The sequence below is a fragment of the Strix aluco genome, chromosome 12 (assembly GCF_031877795.1).
Source record: "Strix aluco isolate bStrAlu1 chromosome 12, bStrAlu1.hap1, whole genome shotgun sequence".
NCBI classification, from domain to species: Eukaryota; Metazoa; Chordata; class Aves; order Strigiformes; family Strigidae; genus Strix; species Strix aluco.
The window spans coordinates 6,882,778-6,901,073 of NC_133942.1; the positions used below are offsets into that span (position 1 = coordinate 6,882,778).

The 18,296-nt window shown below is 37.4% G+C and overlaps 1 protein-coding gene across 3 annotated transcripts in view; it reads left to right on the plus strand.

Annotated features, from left to right (window-relative positions):
* SCAPER (S-phase cyclin A associated protein in the ER) overlaps window positions 1-18,296 on the plus strand; it is a 167,827-nt gene that overhangs the window by 130,566 nt on the left and 18,965 nt on the right. For 2 of the 3 annotated variants that reach the window (XM_074837481.1, XM_074837482.1), the window contains exons 27-29: window positions 1,743-1,898; window positions 12,183-12,420; window positions 15,506-15,655. In XM_074837481.1, coding sequence (XP_074693582.1) covers window positions 1,743-1,898; window positions 12,183-12,420; window positions 15,506-15,655 — 544 coding nt within the window. Of the gene's footprint in view, window positions 1-1,742; window positions 1,899-12,182; window positions 12,421-15,505; window positions 15,656-18,296 lie in introns of those variants that run through there. The other variant, XM_074837483.1, reaches the window with a different exon arrangement.

Sequence of the window (18,296 nt, forward strand, 5' to 3'; positions counted from 1 at the left end):
ATAGGAGAGCTTGCTTATCACCTGTATGATCAGGTGGATTCCTTAGATCAAAATCTACAAGTAACCTAATGCTAAATAGAACAGACAAACTTACCTGAGCTACGAGCGTGCCATTAATAACCTTTGTGCGTCTTTGTTTTTGACTGCTATACTTCAGCAGCTTTAAAAATCTTTCATACTGCAGTTAGACTTCTTGCTTTATATGCAGTGTATTTTTATTCTTACTTTCATTGCTTCCAAAAGCTTTGCGTCAGCAGAGTAACCTTTGGCAGAAAGTCTAGCTTCTAGCCCTGAAGAGAGATTAGTCTTTGAGCAACAACACTGTCTGAAAAGTGGAGAGATTTTTCTTCCCTAATCTTAAAAATACCTGTTTTTTCTAAATCAGACTGTAAGACATGTGAGGGAATAGTTATTTTTACTAAATGCTTGTACAGCTCCTGTGACAAGTGTTATCGAATCAGTATTATTTACTAGGATCAATATTTTTTAAATAATATTCCATACTTAGTCAAGTCAGGGTGGTCTTGACATGGAAGCATACAACCAATGGTGTTCTCATCTCAAGGAGCCTACACTCTAAGAGGCCATCTCTAACAAATGAACTTGACAAGCCCATAGACAGAACAGGAGGTAGGATGGAGTAATATTAATAACAGGATGGTTTAGTGTAGACTATCAGTGTAAAAACAGTGAATCAGTTGTTGAGAAAGAGGAGGTGATTACAGCAGGATATTTGTCTCCACAAAGGAAGTTGATGTCACGTAAGTCAGCAGAATGAACAGTTGAGAGGGAGTACAGTCTGAGAAGCTGAATGTTTGTGGTAGAAGGAGAGTACATGAAGTTAGGTGATACCAGCAAAGTGCCATGGAAGAAAATTTATCTCTGTGCACAGTTTAAGTTGAGTTGATAATGATCAAAGTATGAGAGAACCTGGTGTGGACAGAGAGATCTTCATACAAAGACAAAAAGCAAATTTTTTGGCATAGGTTTCCAAGCTATTAGAAATTCAAAGAAGAAACTTCAGCAGTAGTGATCTGACGATCAGCAATGATGATCTGATTTACTCTGACAATAAAAAAGAAAGGCATTGTCAGTTAAAAAAAAAATAAAATCACTGGCATTGTTTTCTGTGTTGAGTTTTGGTTGAACTCCTGATGAGGCTTTCAGATCCTGATCGATCTATACTGATGGTAGAAAGTTGTTACCTGCATGTTCTACCGGTCTCTTGACTGGTGCATATATTTTAAAAAGGAAAAAAAAAGACCAACAACTGGGCAGTAGTTGTTATATATATATATTGCAATAAAACATTATCTGGGTAGCATCATTGTCGTCTTGAATTAGTGCATTCTAGAAAGTTTATCTCTTCATGCTAAAAAGAAGTCGTGCTGTTGCAGAGCTATCAAGATTACTATAAATCATTTAACTATGGCAAAATTCCATTGTCCTTCTAGGAGTATGGTAAAATAAACATTTACACTCATCTTTCTTGTACAATATAATAGGAGTTATCCTACAACAGACAGATCTCTTAGCAAAAACTACTGATAGTTACAGAGAGCCAGACCTGAAGTTACTGTAATTTGAATTGTTTTATTGAACCCTTTCAGAAAGAGCATTTAACTAATCACAACCTACATTTTGTATGGTTTGATAGTAGAGAAGCAGAAATTACTTCCTTTGCAAAGTTACCAAAACCAGCATGGGACTATTTTTTAATACGATTTTTGCTCTGTTTCTAGTTACGTGGTGAACATAGGATTGATAGACAAGCTGTGTTGCTGTTTCCTCTCCGTTCAAGGCCCTGTTGATGAGAATCCCAAAATAGCAACTTTTCTACAAAATGCCGCGGCAGTATTGCATGGAATATGTCAACTATGTTTTGCTGTCAATGGAAGGTAGGTGCGCTTGGTCTGTCATCTCCAAGGTGTTCATCAGGCAGCAGCCGTTTTAACTCTGTGCCAACACTGCGTTCATGGAAGCGAGCATTCTGATGAGGCTGTTAAACAGAACTGTTCTTAGTCACATAGTAATACCCAGTAAAGAAACAGTGCAGGAAATTCACTCTGCTCACCCTTTCACCGTGGAACTGTAATTAGTTACCTGCACTGAGCCTTGATTCTTGTAAGTCATTTATCAGAATTGCGAACTTTATCTCCTTTACTCATCATTACAGAGAGGGTTTTATCACTGCTGATTTTAAGTGTCCAGTCCTAAGGACTTCCAGGACGTGTTTTATTATCACCGAAAATAACTCCTAATTGATTTGTCTCTAGAGCAGCCTAATTCAACTCCTGTTCTTTAAAATACCACTGTCAGTAAGGAATTGTATTTTCTGTAAAGAAAAGTATCACTAGATTTGTCAGGGAATTTTCTAATGCAAAATGTTTGTTATTGTAACCTAACCAGGGCTGTGGGATGGGGTATGTGTCTGCCAGCAAATCTGGACTTCTATAATCAACAGTGTAGGACAGCCTGACACTGTGAGAGTCAAAATTTCAGAGCTTTGGGGTGCACATACTAGAACCTACCACCATTAGACTGTTACACATTTCAGGAAAAAACAAGGCTGATAGAAATTTACAATGAACTCCTGAAGGGTAAAATGATGCTAGGGTTGAAAAAAGAAGAGTTAATAAAACATTAAGAAACAAAGTTGTAGGTAAGAGCTGTTGCTGGTAACCTAGGGACACAGGCACATGGAAAAAGAACCTCAAGAAATATGAGCCCAAAGAGACCATCCCAACTTACTGAAATTTCCCTTTCTGAAAGCTGCCAACTTGGCATTTTACATTCCAGGACAGTGCTGCCAAAAGTCAAATGCTTGCTTAAAAAAAAAAAAAAAAAAATCACCCTTCTCTTAGTGGAATAATAGTTCTAGCTACAAGAGTGAGTAATATAATATTTTCAATTTCTGAAGCAGGCACATGGTTCACCCAAATAATAGAGACCTTTGCGCCCCAAAATAATACAGCACTGTGCAAGTACTTCCTTCAAGAACATGTCCTTTGTAGCAGAAGAATAATTTTGAAGGGTTGAGAGTTTTTTCTTCACAATTACACCAAGAAGTATCTGATCTTACTACCGGCATATAACAGCAACTCTTTGGATTTTATCCAAAGGTGCTGATTATTCTCAGTTTCCAGGTTGGATTGTTCATTTGAGCTTGTAAAGAAATGAGAGGAATAAACCTGGAGATTTCAAAACTGTTGTCTTTCACTTTTAGATCAAAAGCTTTGGTGTAACTGATTAGGAGGGCAGTTTAAATTAAATGTCTTTCATCACCTGAGCCCACTCTCATTTAAGAAGTGAATGCAGAGTGCAATTCTGTCGTGTTAAAGAAGTCCTTAGTCTTCAAGGTGATTTAAATGGAAAAAGGTATTGCCAAACACAGATTAAGGTGGCAGAAACAGAGCTCAAATTTATCGAATTCTTAAATATGTCACAATAGAGTAATGCATGTTGTGTGATACATGATCTGCAGCACAAAAGGCAGCCTCTCTTTGTGAGAAATACAGGTGCCTTCTTCATTCGTGGTAAATAGTAGGAGGAGGCAATGCAGCCTATTCAGCCAGAATCCAGCATTTCTCATTCTCCAGCTCGGTACATGCTTGAGCACCAAACATACATGCCATATTACACTCCTCTGTACATCAGAGTAACTAACCACTCTGCTCATAAAACTTCTCAAGTTGTTACTGAGAGGAGAAAAAATCTAGTAAGTACTAACAGTGCTCTGACACTTTAGCATGAAAAGAAGATTTGCTGAAATAATGCCAGGCTTTCACCATTGTTGCAAGAGCAATTTTGAATTGTTCTTTTGATATATCCTCCTATATAGAATGTTTCCAGGTTGTGAACTTCTTTATGCTCCTCAGTGGTGATCATGGGGAGTGCAAAATTAATTTTTTTTTCCGATAGAACTATTTCAGGCTGTTATTTGTAATATAAGAAGTTGTTCCATCTTAAATGCATCAGAGTGTGTTTATACAGTACTCTTTATACCATGTGCAGATCTTAGCATGCTGCACCACTGAGTGGCGTAGTGGGAAGGTGATAGGACAGTAGATGCTGGGTGGCTAACACACCAGGACCACCTCAGGGCTCTCAAACCATCCCCAGGGCCTGCAACAATGAAATCCTTTATGAGCTAGAAATGGCCAAGTGCTTCGTGATCTTCCTCCTTTGCTTTGCTTTCAGACTCCACCAGGCTGTTAGGAACTTTACTGCAACTGTAATCTGCAATATCCCCAGAGGGCCAGAAGTTAAACACTCTAACTCAAGTTTTAAACAATTAAGAGATCCTGTCCAGTGGGTACAAAATATGTTAGGCCATATCTGGAGCTCTGATGTAGGAAAAGCTGTCAATCTGGACTTCCCTGTCTTCCTCACAAGAACATTTCATAAAACTCCCAAATTTAGCGGAATGTTTCTAAACCAAGCTGTGAATTGATACACAGTGTTTATTTTGACAGTTACTTCATGGAAAATCATTTTGTAGGCAGGGAAGAGATCTCAGTCAAGTACCTCCTTGCACGCACCTCTACATCAGGAAGATGTTGCAACAATAATGATTATTAGAGAAAAGCCTCCAATTGTATCATATATGTATCTCAGTATTAAGTATTACATGAAGTCTATGGTTGATATAAGGTAGATGATAAAATTTTAAGACATAAACTAAGATACTTTTTTATTTTCATGGCAGACTTGGAAAAAAAAGTCCAAAATCGTAGAGTTAGATAAAATGAAGGAAAGTCTTTCTAATGTAGAAACATAAATTGGAGAATTCTCAATTTTAACATCATAAAAAGTTATTGAAATGAGGGAATCCATTCTGAACATATGTTATAAACATCTTATAATAAGAGAGGGATTATCTTTTCGTTAATGGTCAAGGTCTTTAAAAAGATTTAATTTCGATATTGATCTTCTCAAATGATCTTTTTTGGTACTGGCTAATAAATGCTAGATTGATTCTTTTAATTGAAGTTTTGCTGTGGATGTAATAGCACATTTTCCAAACACTGTGTAAAACATATAAAAGCTCATTTGTTGAAAATATTAATAACTTATAACCCCATGTGAACCTTGTTTTGATAATTTTTATACCTCAGCTGTTACACAGTGAAAATCAGTGAGGGTGGCTTGAGACCTCCAACTGGAAGTTCCATTTTTCTTATGTTGTGTTGCATCCATTGCTAGCAACAGAGGTGAGAGCTCCTTTCCTCCCTGATGAATTTAAAAAAAAAAAAAAAAGTGTATGAGAGCTGAAAATAGGGCATTGGGTATCGTCCCTTATTGTTCATCGTGAGGAGTCCTAACATGCAGCACGTCTGAATATTGAGCTATCTTTGTTTACTGAGCAAAAGATGAACCTGACATTTGATACTTGGGCTTGAAAATTGTGGCCGTGATAATACTTAACTGTTTTTTGCTCACCATTAAGAGTAACAGTAGCCAGAATTGAAAACAGAGACATTTTTATTAACCTGAAATAAAGCAAAATATTAAATAGACTTTATACAGAATAACAGTGGTTTATATAGCCACATAAATCTGTCTTGCATTTTGTGTCCAATTCCAGATGTCCGGTAGCAATGTTCAGGATGATAGCCTTTTTTTCCAGAGTTTATTATTGTAACTGTGAGAGATACAAGGCCTGTTTTGGGCCCTCGAGTCCTCAATACGCATATGGAGCATGCTTGGTTTGTAAACACAAGACAGAAAACAATGAGCAGGCATGGAATGCAAGGAGCATTAATAAAAATATGGCCATGCTTCCCCAGCTCACCCTTCCCTAAAAGCAGGAGTGAAGACTAAGTAAGAAAATATATGGCAAGTCCTTTATCAGCATAGCAAAGATCTTGCTTATGTTCCTGTCTTTTCCTGCACTGCCCAGTGTTCATCAAATCTATATCCCTTTTTTCCCTGTGAGTCTCTAGAACTAATATTTATGTCCAAGAAGTTTAATTATTACACTATGGAGGATTATTGTCAATGCCTTATTTTGCTTTTGCCCATTAGTATAAATGAAGAAATTCACACTAACCAAAGAGTTAATGCAAACAGCAGGAGGAAACTGTCAGCAGTAGTGCAGTGTAAGGGTTAATCACTAAGGAAGAATGTTCTCCCTAAGAGCAGTACAGTGGACTAGCAATAACATAGGCGCAAGGAGGAAAGGGAGTTGTGTGTAAAGTTAACATTGCAAATAATAGTTCCTCAAATTATGTAGCTTCTTGGGACATCAACTTTTTCAAAATTTTGCTGTTTTCTTATTGTAAAAAATGTCTGCAAGCTCCCTCCTATCTAGGAAAATAGAATGTCATAGCAGCAAAGTAACTAAATTGTTACTGTTATATGTTATCTCAAAACAGTGGTGGAATACATATAAATCTGTGTCAACAGCTAATGAAGTTGTGGATTACAAGCTGCAGTGGCAGAAAGCTGCAGATATATAGGGGTTGATCCAGGAAAATAGTGACTGTCATGTCACAGATACACAAGGAAGTAGGCTGGTCTGTTTTCAGTTTTATTACAGTAATTAAGATAATGTCTGTTTTGGCTGCTGGATGGCGAATCAGATACAAGTCTGCCTGAATGCTGGTTGTGCTTCTCACCGCTTCCAAGGGACAACAAATCCAGCAAGTACTGTAAACAAACGAAAACTTGTTCTTGATATTACTAAAAGGTTTCAAATGCTCCCTTTTACACAGTACCGTGATTCCTAGTTTGACAGTGTGAAATATAACAAGGTCTGACAGGTGCTAAATACTTCTTTATACTACCTCTCTTATTATTTTGCCTCTCTATTTTGACATATCTTTCTAAATAAAATAATTTAGAAGCAAAAAGTACAGATGATAGTTTTTAAATCCTAATAATAAAAAAAACCCCCAGATTATATTCTAAGCCTTTTGAAAACTCATGTTTCCATTTGGCTTCATGTTTTTAATCAGGAGTATATATTTCAAATATACAAACATGATAATGTATACCCTTAGAGAAGCTTGTCTGCTTGTTAGCTCAGTCAGTTTTTAAAACAATATGTTTTCAGATATAAACAGTTTGCTCATATTGAAGCTTGGAGAAATCTAGTTTTATACTTGTTCTGCAGAGTATGCTGTTTCTCATCAAGCTGTATTGAATTCCTGTTTTTAATAAATAGTGGAGCATTTTAAGCAGTGAAGTACCACTGTTTCGTATCTTTCTTTCCTGTGATGGATATATCCACATTTTTAAATTCTTAAACCTTTTTTATGTCATAAGCCCATACCAATTCCTGAAACTCTTCGATGGCAGAAGCCGAAAATAATAATGGCAACCCATAATGAAAATTCCCTGCATTTCATTAAACTTTTATTTTTAAGATCCTGCAGGTTGTTTGACCGTAATATAAATATTTGCCTGGTTTTCTATGTTAAATATCAAGACTTGGTAAAGTTTGAAAGCCTATCTGTTTTCCCAGCTATATAAGCCAATGTAAAAAATCCGGTAAGTCTTGCTTCCCTTCAGTGATTAATTGAAGGGGGTTTGTCCATACTGACTATTTTACTTTGGCAGCTGGTACAGACACGGAGAGTAAGCTTCTTTAAATAGGAGAATTAAAAGGAAATAACATCTGTAGGATTCTCCTCTCTTAACTTTAGTTATGTAAAACCTAGGTTTCTTGTGTGACGTCATCATCCTAGGATATTAGGGCTTTTATGGGTTCTTACTTCAGTCTGTGTCCTGACAGGACTGAATTTTCACTTGGCTTACCTTTGAGGTGCACTAAAATTCTGCTAAATGTATGAAATCCACTGTTGCACAGACTTGACCAAAATCACTCAAAGTAGCATATGTAAAGGTTCATGCTTTATTTTCCAACATCTCATATACATTTTTTTTCTACTTTAAAGCCCACAACCAGTATGAATAACGTCTTTTACCTTTTTATTGTAAACATTTAGGCTTAAAGTGATTATAACTGACAGTTAAAACCAACAGGAGCCAGTGGCCTGTACATATACACATTAACTGTAATACAGGCAACATCAAAAATAAACATTTCTAACAGTTCCTACAATCCACCAAACCTAGCAAACAGATTTTTTTTTTTTGTTAATTTTTTTAACAGCTTTGTCCTGTGGTATACCTTTAAAATTCCTGGTCTTTTCTGTGAAAAAAATAATGCGTGCATTTTGAGTTATTTTACAATTGACTTTTTTATGTATATTTTGATTCATTCACTGCTCTAGAGCAGCACAAAATGGTAAAAGGATTTCATCCAGCAATGTAAGCTTTTTCATATGGAATTGTTTAAAAATAATGATGGAGTGAGAGTTGAAAGCAAGCTAACTTTAACCTTTGGTAAAATTGGTCAATCTTCTCATTGTATATAGTCACAAAAAATTCTGTGAGGTATCATATCCAGTAATTAATTTGGGGTTATCGTTTGACCATGAGTCAAACTGTTGTGCTGTTGAAAAAGCTAAGAGTGAAATTAAGAAATACTAGTTGGCAAAAGGAGCTGTGCTCTCATGTGATACTGTGGAAATAAACATTCTAGTTACCTGAGTTGTAGTTAAGGGACGGTTAGCACATTTTGGCTACTGCATACTGCAAAATAAATAATCAGACATCAGAAGGTATTCTAAAGTGAGGAGTACTAAGGAGTCCACAGACACACAAAGCAAATTTGTAAAAATGGTGGTCCCAGAGCTGTTAGCTCACCCTTCTTTTGCAGACAATCCAGGTTCGTTCCTCACTTGCAGCCGGGTTCACATGCCAACAGGACTTGAAACTATGCAGCAGGAATCTGCATAAAGGCGCACAGCTGGCAAGGCCAGGTGATGGTGCAGGAAGTGTCTCTGCTGACTCCATTCAAACACACTCACTTAAAGACCACAGAGCTTCAAAATGAAGCTTTTGAGCACGGATTCCAGACGTAGGAAAAGGAAAGTAATGCCATAAATTGTTGTGCAGTGTAGCCCCACCCAAAACACACTTAGAGCTCTAGTATTTTTTCCACTTTTTTTGTTCTTTACAGAGTAAATGTTAGGGTCATTATGAGTGTTAGAAACCACCAGCTGAATGTTTGTGGTTTTTCTTTTTCAGCAGATAAGTGGCATCAAATCATAATTTTAATCATCTTTTTAATTTACTTCAGCTCATCTTTCGAACGTTATTACATATTTTGAGAGAATCCTATGCCTGTGGCCTTCTGAAGTGCTGTCATGGCTAGTTTTGTGGCACAGTTTCTTTAAGGGTTGTTAGGAGTTCAGTTGGCTACCACATTATTAAACAAACACGCTGTGTTTGGAACCTGTACAAGAAACTCAGACACGTTTGTCTCCAGATGACACTCTACGAATGGCTGACTGCTAACTTGCAGAGTTATAGTGGAGGTCCAGTGGTGACTGGTGGTGACAGAGTCATTTGTGTAACAACACAGGTACTGGAAAATAGGCATAGCTATGCTGCTTTTGTTCTTACTGTGTCTTACCTAAAGATCTGATTGCTTCTTTCAAAGATCTGTGAAGCAATTATGCAGTCTCATGTGGTTTTTGTACAGCATAGGTATCACTGAAATAGGACCAGGACATTAATCCTGGTAGCAGGTAGAAGAGGTAGCAGCAGAAGATGCTGTACTGAAAAGCTTTTTCAGTAGCATCAAACATTCACAGACTGTAAATAGAAATAACTTGGGAAGGAGTGGTACCCATAAATGCTAATATCAAGTAAGATCATTCCTTACATGCGTGATCTAGCTGATAAAAAGCAGGAGTGAGTCAACTGCTTTCTGAACATAAAGATGTGAGTGTACTGTGATGGAAGCAGGTGGGTGCTGTAGTGTAAGTTGTGTACAACCCAGATACTGTCCTGTCGTATTCACCTGGGCTGTAAGAAGACCCCTCAAAGGCTCTGCAGACATACTTCATAGCCTGAGCGCTATAAAAACCTTTCTAAGCCTCCTAAATCTTCCCTCCTTCGCCTGCAGCATGTCAGCCTCCTTGCAGTAGCTGTGCACACTCTGTCCCCACCCAGCTGCTAAGCGATTCCTGCTTTGGGGGCACAACGGGAGCTTGTTGTCTCAGAAAGACCTGATTATCAGCCTTGCTCTATAAAGCAAACAGTTGCTCGTGTTTTTAGTGCTTGCTCATGCTACCTTACAGAATAATTGTATCCATGAGAAAATGCATAGATACTAACTTTCAAGTTTGCTGTTATAACTACAAAGTTGGTGTTTCAAGTAACTGTTCCTTCTCTTAAAATATTTAAGCTGTATTTTAAGTTAGCCCTGTACCCGTGCCTTCTTTAGGACATGGAGAATGCAGGTTTGTTGTCCTGCTCTGCCTGTTTCTCTCTCTTTGGCCCAAGGAAGCAGTGGTGTGCTGCTACAAATACAAATTCTCATTGACAGACACTAGTTTTGAGTGAAGTGGTGCTTTATTACCTACTTTTTTTGCTTCACTAGAAAAAGTGAAAATGAGAGCATAAGATGATTATTGTCAAAACTTGGTAGTTGCTGAATTTGTGGTTTAGTTGCTCCATTGAAGACAGTGTCTGTATCATAAAGAGCAGGACTGGTCAGCGTACCTAGGATCTGTGTTGGAAACTTCACTGGAGCAGCACAATGTGTGTAACAGTGGTGCAGGGTGCTTCTGATGGAGATACTGAAAAGATTATTTAGAGCCATTCTAGTCAAGGAAAAGCTCCTTACTGATTCTGGTCAACAGGAACATTCTCAGCCCTCTGAGTGTCCAGTCTGTTCTGTGTTAAACTGAGATCTTCAAAGTTACAGGTAGTTTTAGAAAGTGGTTCTTGATTCCACTACTTTCCCATTTCCTTTGCCTTTCGTTGTTATAAAAAGTGAAGATACCCTCATGCAATCTGTCCGTTTATAACATTTCCTTATATCACCTGTCATATTTTCCTTTAATTATAAAAAAAGAATAATATATAGACTCAATCTTGGTAGTCTCTTTTGATATTGACACTTGTTTCTTTTTTCTTTTTTTTTTTTTTAAGATGGAAACATAGTAGATGAGGTAAAGACCAGATTTTGATGTAGCATATTTTCAGTGTTACTGTTCATTGTGTCTTAATATTTTAGTGTTTCTTTTGATTTCTAATAATAGATTAAATGTATTTCCATAGTGACATTCAGGTGATTTACATGTCGCATTTGAATTAGAACTCGGAGTATATAAAACTTGGTGAATTATTTTTGTGCTTCATTTTGTATTTGCCTGCCTTCCACACGTTATTTAACCTCCAGAGTAGTGACAGTCTTTGTCTTCCTTAGTAGTGACTGTCCTGCATCATCTTCTGGATTAGTAATAATGTGGAAAAACATGATCAGTACAAATCATGGAGGGATTATGTTAAGTGCGTTTGAAAGTTTGGATGTGAGGAAAGGGCATCCTGAGTTATTTGGCTGTCTGTCCTGATATCCTAGATAGCCAAATACCTTCTCCATTATTTTATGTGCATACCCAAAAGATACCAAAGAAACCTAGTTTCCATTTGCACAAGCTGTGCTGCTTTGTCTTGAGCATTTCATACCTATTTGTGCTTTGCTATCATACAGTCTCCCATAATTAACATCTGACTGAAATAAGAAGCAGTGTGTTTTGCTAACTGCTCAACCACTTCATTCTTAAATTCCTGCAGAACTATTTGATTAAGATCATCTGGTCCTAGTAACTTACTCTGCTACTTAGGTAGGCAGTTTGTTTCAGTGCCTGCAGCTGGGCAGTGAGAGCTTCCAGGGAGTTCTCCCACCTCTGCTGGCTGCTATTGCAAGAAAGAAAGATGGGTGTAGGCTGCTGACCTGAGACAGAGCTTGCATGGAGCCCCTACTGTGCCCCCAGGCTTCCGAATTAAGCTGTCAAATTTCTGCGTGGTCTCACGCTGGTATCGTGAACCCATTTTGGGAGCAAAGACATGAGTATATGGAGAAAGATATTTAAAGACACAGCTGCACTGCAACTAAAGAGAGCATGAGATGGTGCCCAGATTATTGAAAGTATTTTCTGGAAATGTTGTGGTTTCTTGACACATTAGACATCAGGTTTTTCCCTTTTAACAGTTTACTGTTTTTCTAACATTTGGCTTATTAAAAGTACTGCATCCAGGGCAAGTGTTCTCACTGAGTGCTGGTCTCCTCCTCAGACGGCTTAATGTTTCTTTGACAGGTCTTGGAACATATTTGACAATACACGTCAGGACCCCACAGGACTAACGGCAGTTCTTCAGTCTACGGATCTGGTTGGAGTCTTGCATATGCTGTACTGTGTTCTTTTCCATGGGACAATTTCAGATCCAAACACAGCAAGTCCTAAAGATAGCTATGCAGCGAACACAATCCAGGTTGCCATTCAGAGTTTACGTTTCTTCAATAGTTTTGCTGTTCTTGATCTGCCTGCCTTTCAGGTAACAGATGTTTTAAAACGTTTGCTTAGTGCAAAAATGTTAATTATTGCATATACTTTTGGACTAAGTTTTGTCTTTAAGATCTTAGTTACTGAAGGAAATTTCACAGTTAAATGTTTAGGTTTTCTTCATGCATAAAATTGATAACTGTTGTTATTTCCACCATATAGCTATGGCTAATGAATTTTACCAAAAAAATGAAAATTTAGAATACGTGAAATGCTGAATCCAATCCATTACTACTTCTATTAAAAAAACACCTCACTTCTAGTGTAGTGCTTTCTATATTTATTAAGCCCCAAAAATGTAAAAAAAATATTGGTCAAAAGCATGAAATAACAGTTTTTCTAATGTGAAAGAACTATTATAACCACAATTTACATTTGTCAGTGCTTTCAGTGGCCACTTGCTTTAAGATTGCACAACTGAAACTGAAAATCACTTGGTATCAATTTTTTTATCCAAGTAAAATTTTATTGACCAAAAATTGCAAATTAAACTTTTCATAATTTTTATTCACCAAAAAAAAAAAAAATCAAAAAAGATCGCATTTTGAGTCTTAAGAAATGAAGTCTTTTCTTACCTTCTTCGGTGAACTGATTTCTAGTGTAAATTAATCATTTTGTTGTCCAAAGACTAGTATATTTCTCAGATAAATTGGCAAAGCTGTTATGTTGTTAAGATAAAACACCTGTCAAAAAGCATTGCTTTGCAAAACACGATTAGCAGCATCAGTCTTAAACAATTCATCAGAATAGGTTTCTGTTTCATTTAATATGTAATTTGTATATAAGTTGTACCATACACTCCATCTGAAATGCATTAAACTCAGCTTTGCATGAGTAAAGATTTCAGTATTAAGGTATGAGTCTCCTCCAGTTTGTATTTCTTGACTTTGATTTTTAGTACATTTAGTATCTCTTAATAACAGCAACAAGCTATTTGCCTGTAGCAACATTCATCTGTACAGATGCAGTTGTGGGATCCAGTCCAGTCAGGGCTTTTTTACAGGGCACAGAAACAGTATATTTACTGGTGTTTCATGTAAAACAACTCTTACACACCATTAACTCCCATTTCTTTCTGTAAATGAAGGTGTATCAAAGTAGTTCTCTTCTACAGCTTGTTCAGTACCTCTCAGTTTGAGACTGGATGTTTATTTGTTGCTGTAGATATTACAGGTATATACCAGAGAGTAAGACTTGAATTGGGAGTTACAGCTTGTAGGGGAGCTATAGCAAATCACACTGACTGAAGGGCTGTTCCCTGATACCTCAAGAAACCACTAGTAATTTTTGAAATACAACCTTCTACTTACACTGTCTGTATTTATCCCTCTACCAACTACCATTATATTTGAGCATTTATAGCAAGCCATCAACATTAATTCCCAAATCCCACCATCTGCATTAGTTTAGTGCAAGTGCAAGATAGTAATTATTGCATAAAGGGTGGTAGAAAACCAACCAGTGTGAATTATTTCATTCAGTTCATTGATGCAGGGCTCCGCTCAGGAAGTATCCACTTAGCTGTCTTATTGAATTGTAGGCGTAATATTGTTTGTGATGGACAGACACACTTGTGTAGTCTCAGCAGCTATCCCTTTCAGTGTATTAATGAGATTTGTTTCTGTAATGTTCAAAAAGTCAACATACACCTGAGGCAGTTTGCTGTCCATCCTGACCTTGTGGACTGTAGCAGGCTAGCAGACAGCAGAGGGAAAAAGCGTAGTTTATGTACTGTCTGATTATTATCTCTAAGGAATAGTTTTATCATGTATTAGTAGGACTATAGAATAGGTTTTTTTGATTAACAGAAGAGGTCTGGTATTCTAGAGTTTGTATTAGCACAGATGGGTCGTGGGTATATATTTCATTTAATTTGACAGTCTAAACAATTGAAAGATGGTAGTGAGAAACAACGCAGGATCCTGAGCCGATATTAATTCTGGCTAAAAAGGAAGCATAGTTTCCTTGAAAAATTAGTTTAACTTTTATACACAAACTCAGGTGCCCTTTGACCTGTTGTTATCAGGGAAGGTTAAGCCCAGAGTGCTAGGTCACAGCATGCATGGACAGCACTAATTAAATAAGGGTGGACCTAAGAACATGGCACTTACATCATGTAAAGCAATAAATGGTGGCTGTATTGTGTGTTACATTTTGAAAATATACTAGCTTACCAGAATGCTTGAGGTTCAAGATAGAAAGTATCCACAGCTGAGTCTGTTTTAATCGTGAAGGATTCTACTTTTTCTGGGTAGATTTGGAGTATGCTAAAACTAAACTGTACTACAGACTGGGATTTATGTATATGTACTTAAAACAGGCTGCAAGGTATGAAATCAAGAAAACTCTCAAATGAAAGAGATTTTCTCACAGGCCTGCATTGCTGTTTCATTAGAGTTAGTAGACTGTCATGCTCATTCCTTGTGCTTTAGTTTTCCCCTTTGACCTTGTGTCGTTCTGTCTGTTTGACATGTTTATTAAATAGAGGCTGTAGGCTGCGCAGATAAAATCTAATTCTGAATCTCCACGTTACAGCAATTTGCCTACTTTTAAGAAGCATCCCAAGAAGCTTTGCAGCTGAGTGTTCTCTCCTTTTGGATGTTTCTAACTTTTTTTAATGTTTGAAAAGTCATTATTTGTTATTAATCTTTGTATTCCATTCAGAGCGTGAGTTATTAATGAGAAATGCCATTTGCTCTTTTGCAGAAATGAAGACAGTTTGGTTTCTTTTGCTTATTACTAAGAAATATTATTAGCATTAAGTTTTCCTGGAACATGTAATGTATGTCAAATGAAATGATCAACCTAATGCTACACTGAATGTCAACTAGGCAGAATCCAATTTTTCCCGTGTCCCTTTAAAATTTGGATTTATTCTTCTTTTTGACTTTTATATTCCAGTTGTAAATAAGTTACTGAGAGAGCTGATTCTGTCCTTCCTCCAGAGCCATCGCAACAAAGAATATAGCCTATACTTTGCAAAAAGAATAAAAGAGTGCAATTGATGTATATGTAATTCACACAAGTTCTGTAACACTGCTAGACTGTAATTTCTGGTTCTTGGCCTTTTTTTTCAGTCTATTGTGGGTGCTGAAGGACTGTCCCTTGCATTCCGGCATATTATCAGCTCTCTGCTGTGGTACTGTTCCCAGCACACCTGTGAAGGATTGCTACACGAAGTCATTATTTGTGTGGGCTATTTTACTGTAAACAACGCAGATAATCAGGTAAGGCACATGGAAAATGGGATCAGAAGTTATCAAGGGCACATTTAGTCATGGATCCCTCAAGAAAACTAATCCCCTCAACATTGTTTTTGAAGCACTTGGGATTCCTGTGAGCACAAATATATACATTTGCAAAAGAGAAGCTGAAGTTACATCTTAACACAAAAACATTAATTTTATGTGGCCATAAGCAAACCCCATGTTCTTATGCAGGCAATGATGCTGACATTGCACTGATTTTAACTAGCCTTACCCACTGCCAAGATATACTTAGCAACTGATATTTTTAATTCCCAGTTAACTTCATGTCAACTTGATCAGATGGCTGTGGTACACAACTTAAACCCTTTTAAAGCCAACTAAGCTAGTCTGCCACGAAGACGTGTCCTCAGATGCCAATGTAGCCATCTTCCTGGTAGCCAAAGCGCTCGTTTAAGTTTAAGCCAATCTTTTCCTTGAATCTTCTTAGTAGTAAACCAAATACTGTCAGACAAACAGTGGAAATTCACCTTTAGCTTCCTTGATTGTCGTTTGCTTTTGTCAGTGGGCTCTGTGACCTGTCATACTAGCTTATAAAATAACCCAGCCACTAAAATTCAAAAATATTTGCAATATTTTAGACTTAAAAATCTCCCAAGTTTTCTCAGCGTATGTGTAGCATCTGAGGGTGTATTGGGCAGGGCAGAAGTTGACACTGGCTTTTTATTTTTGAGTATATGAGCCTGACTCCGGATGTATAAAAACTGCATCATGGTGCCTACATCTTTAGTATGATTCAGCTGAATGCTGTATTTTGTGAAGTTACTCATTTTGTTCTCTCTCCACACTTGTAACACCTGGTTCCTGTTTTTGTTCAACTTCTGGGGTGGGAGTTCAGGATGAGGAGCTTAGTGCCTTCAGTTAAGCTGACAAGCAGAAGAAAGAAGTGTTACAGTTTGTCAGCAAAGGTTTAGAGAAGAGCTGTCGGATAACGTTCTTACAGTTGTTGGCTATAATTGAAACGTTATACTGTCTTAAAGCTGACAATGCTGTCAGATGTATTAGTTAATTATATAATGTAATTATATAGTAATGTTTCTGTGGCTTTGGTCACAGCTGGAGGGAGGATCCTGCAGCCTTCCTACCCTGTGCAACCAAATTCCACTCAGGATCTGGAGCTGACTGTGGGCAACGCTTTTTAATATGGTCGTTTTGAAAATTCATGCGATATTGCTGCCATTTTCTGATTCCCACTACTACACAACGGGTTGTGCTGGCATCCAGAAGTGCCAGCAAACAATGTTGTCTTTTCTCTGCAGTTTAAAAATGTCTTTTCTGGCACACAAGTATAAACAGATGTGATTCATTGCATGGAGGACTTGCGACTATAAACGTGCCAGGAATAGCTCAGAAGAGGGATTTCCTACCAGCGATGTCAGTTAGAGTAGTCTGTAGTGCCTGTCGCTGTTTACTGCTCGTGCCCTGGGGCGAAGGTCCAGCCATGGCGAGCAGGCACCGTGCCATGGCAGCAGCTGGCTATGGTGGCTGCCGGCAGGCAGTCAGGAGACTTAAGTATGTGCAAAATGCGTTTGTCTGCAGGCATGCTTCCCAGCGGGTGATTTTGCAGTGTCTTGGAGTCTTCAGCATGTGCACTTGGGGTTGAGGTCATGTGCCATCACTGGTCTATCCCCAGACTGAGTCAGTTTTCAAGACTAAAAGGTAGCTTCTGCAGCTGTGAGAGTCAAGTTTAGGTCTTTGGTTAAACAACCACAGTGTGTTAGTACTTTTCATACACTAAAAGCAGTCTTTTATGGTTGTTTGCTTTGGTGGTACTATCTCAAGAGATGTCAAGACGTGCTTAACTTTTTATGTACTTTCTGATATTCCTAATTAGTAAGTTTTTAACTGGGGAAATGGCATTTTGGTTTGGGTTTATTTTTGTTTAAAAAAACATTTTGAAAAACTGAAGCATTCCTCACTCAGGTACTTGCAAAACATGGGGAAGGTTTTTTTAGTAAAAGGAAGTATTTTTGCTTTTACTACTAGTTACAGTCATTATTTTCAGCTGCTGTTAGTGTTGTGACTCCCAGTAAAGAAACGATGCCTTTCGTGAAAAGGGAAGTGCTTTCTATTCACTCAGTTACGATTTAATTTTTTATTACGTTACGAGCTTCCAATTTTTTCTTTCGTTGTTGATCATCTGCAGAGTCCTACTAAAAATAAAAAATTGGTCTCACGGTGAAAGCTTTCAAATAGTAGGCTTGAACTCCTGGAAAGAACATCATAATAAAAATAGATACACCAGACTTGAGCTATGAAAACAAATTTCCATATAGCCTGATAGCTCTTTTTATTTAGTATTTCAACAAACTTAGTTAGAGTCAATAACTGACGTATTTCAAAACAGATTCACATTATTCTTGCAGTTAAATGTACATTTGTTTTGAAATGTTTGTAGTTTAAATAAGTCTCTTCCTCTCTAAATTTGTATCCCTTATTACAAACCTCTGTATGTTTTAACTCTCTCTCAAAAAAAAAGAACAAGTAGTTGTTTGGAGTTTTCGGTGTGCCTTTTGTGATTCCTTTGTCTACCCACATCAACAGATAAATATCCAAAATGGCTACTGGAATAAAGAAAAGAAGGCATTAATTATTAAAAAAA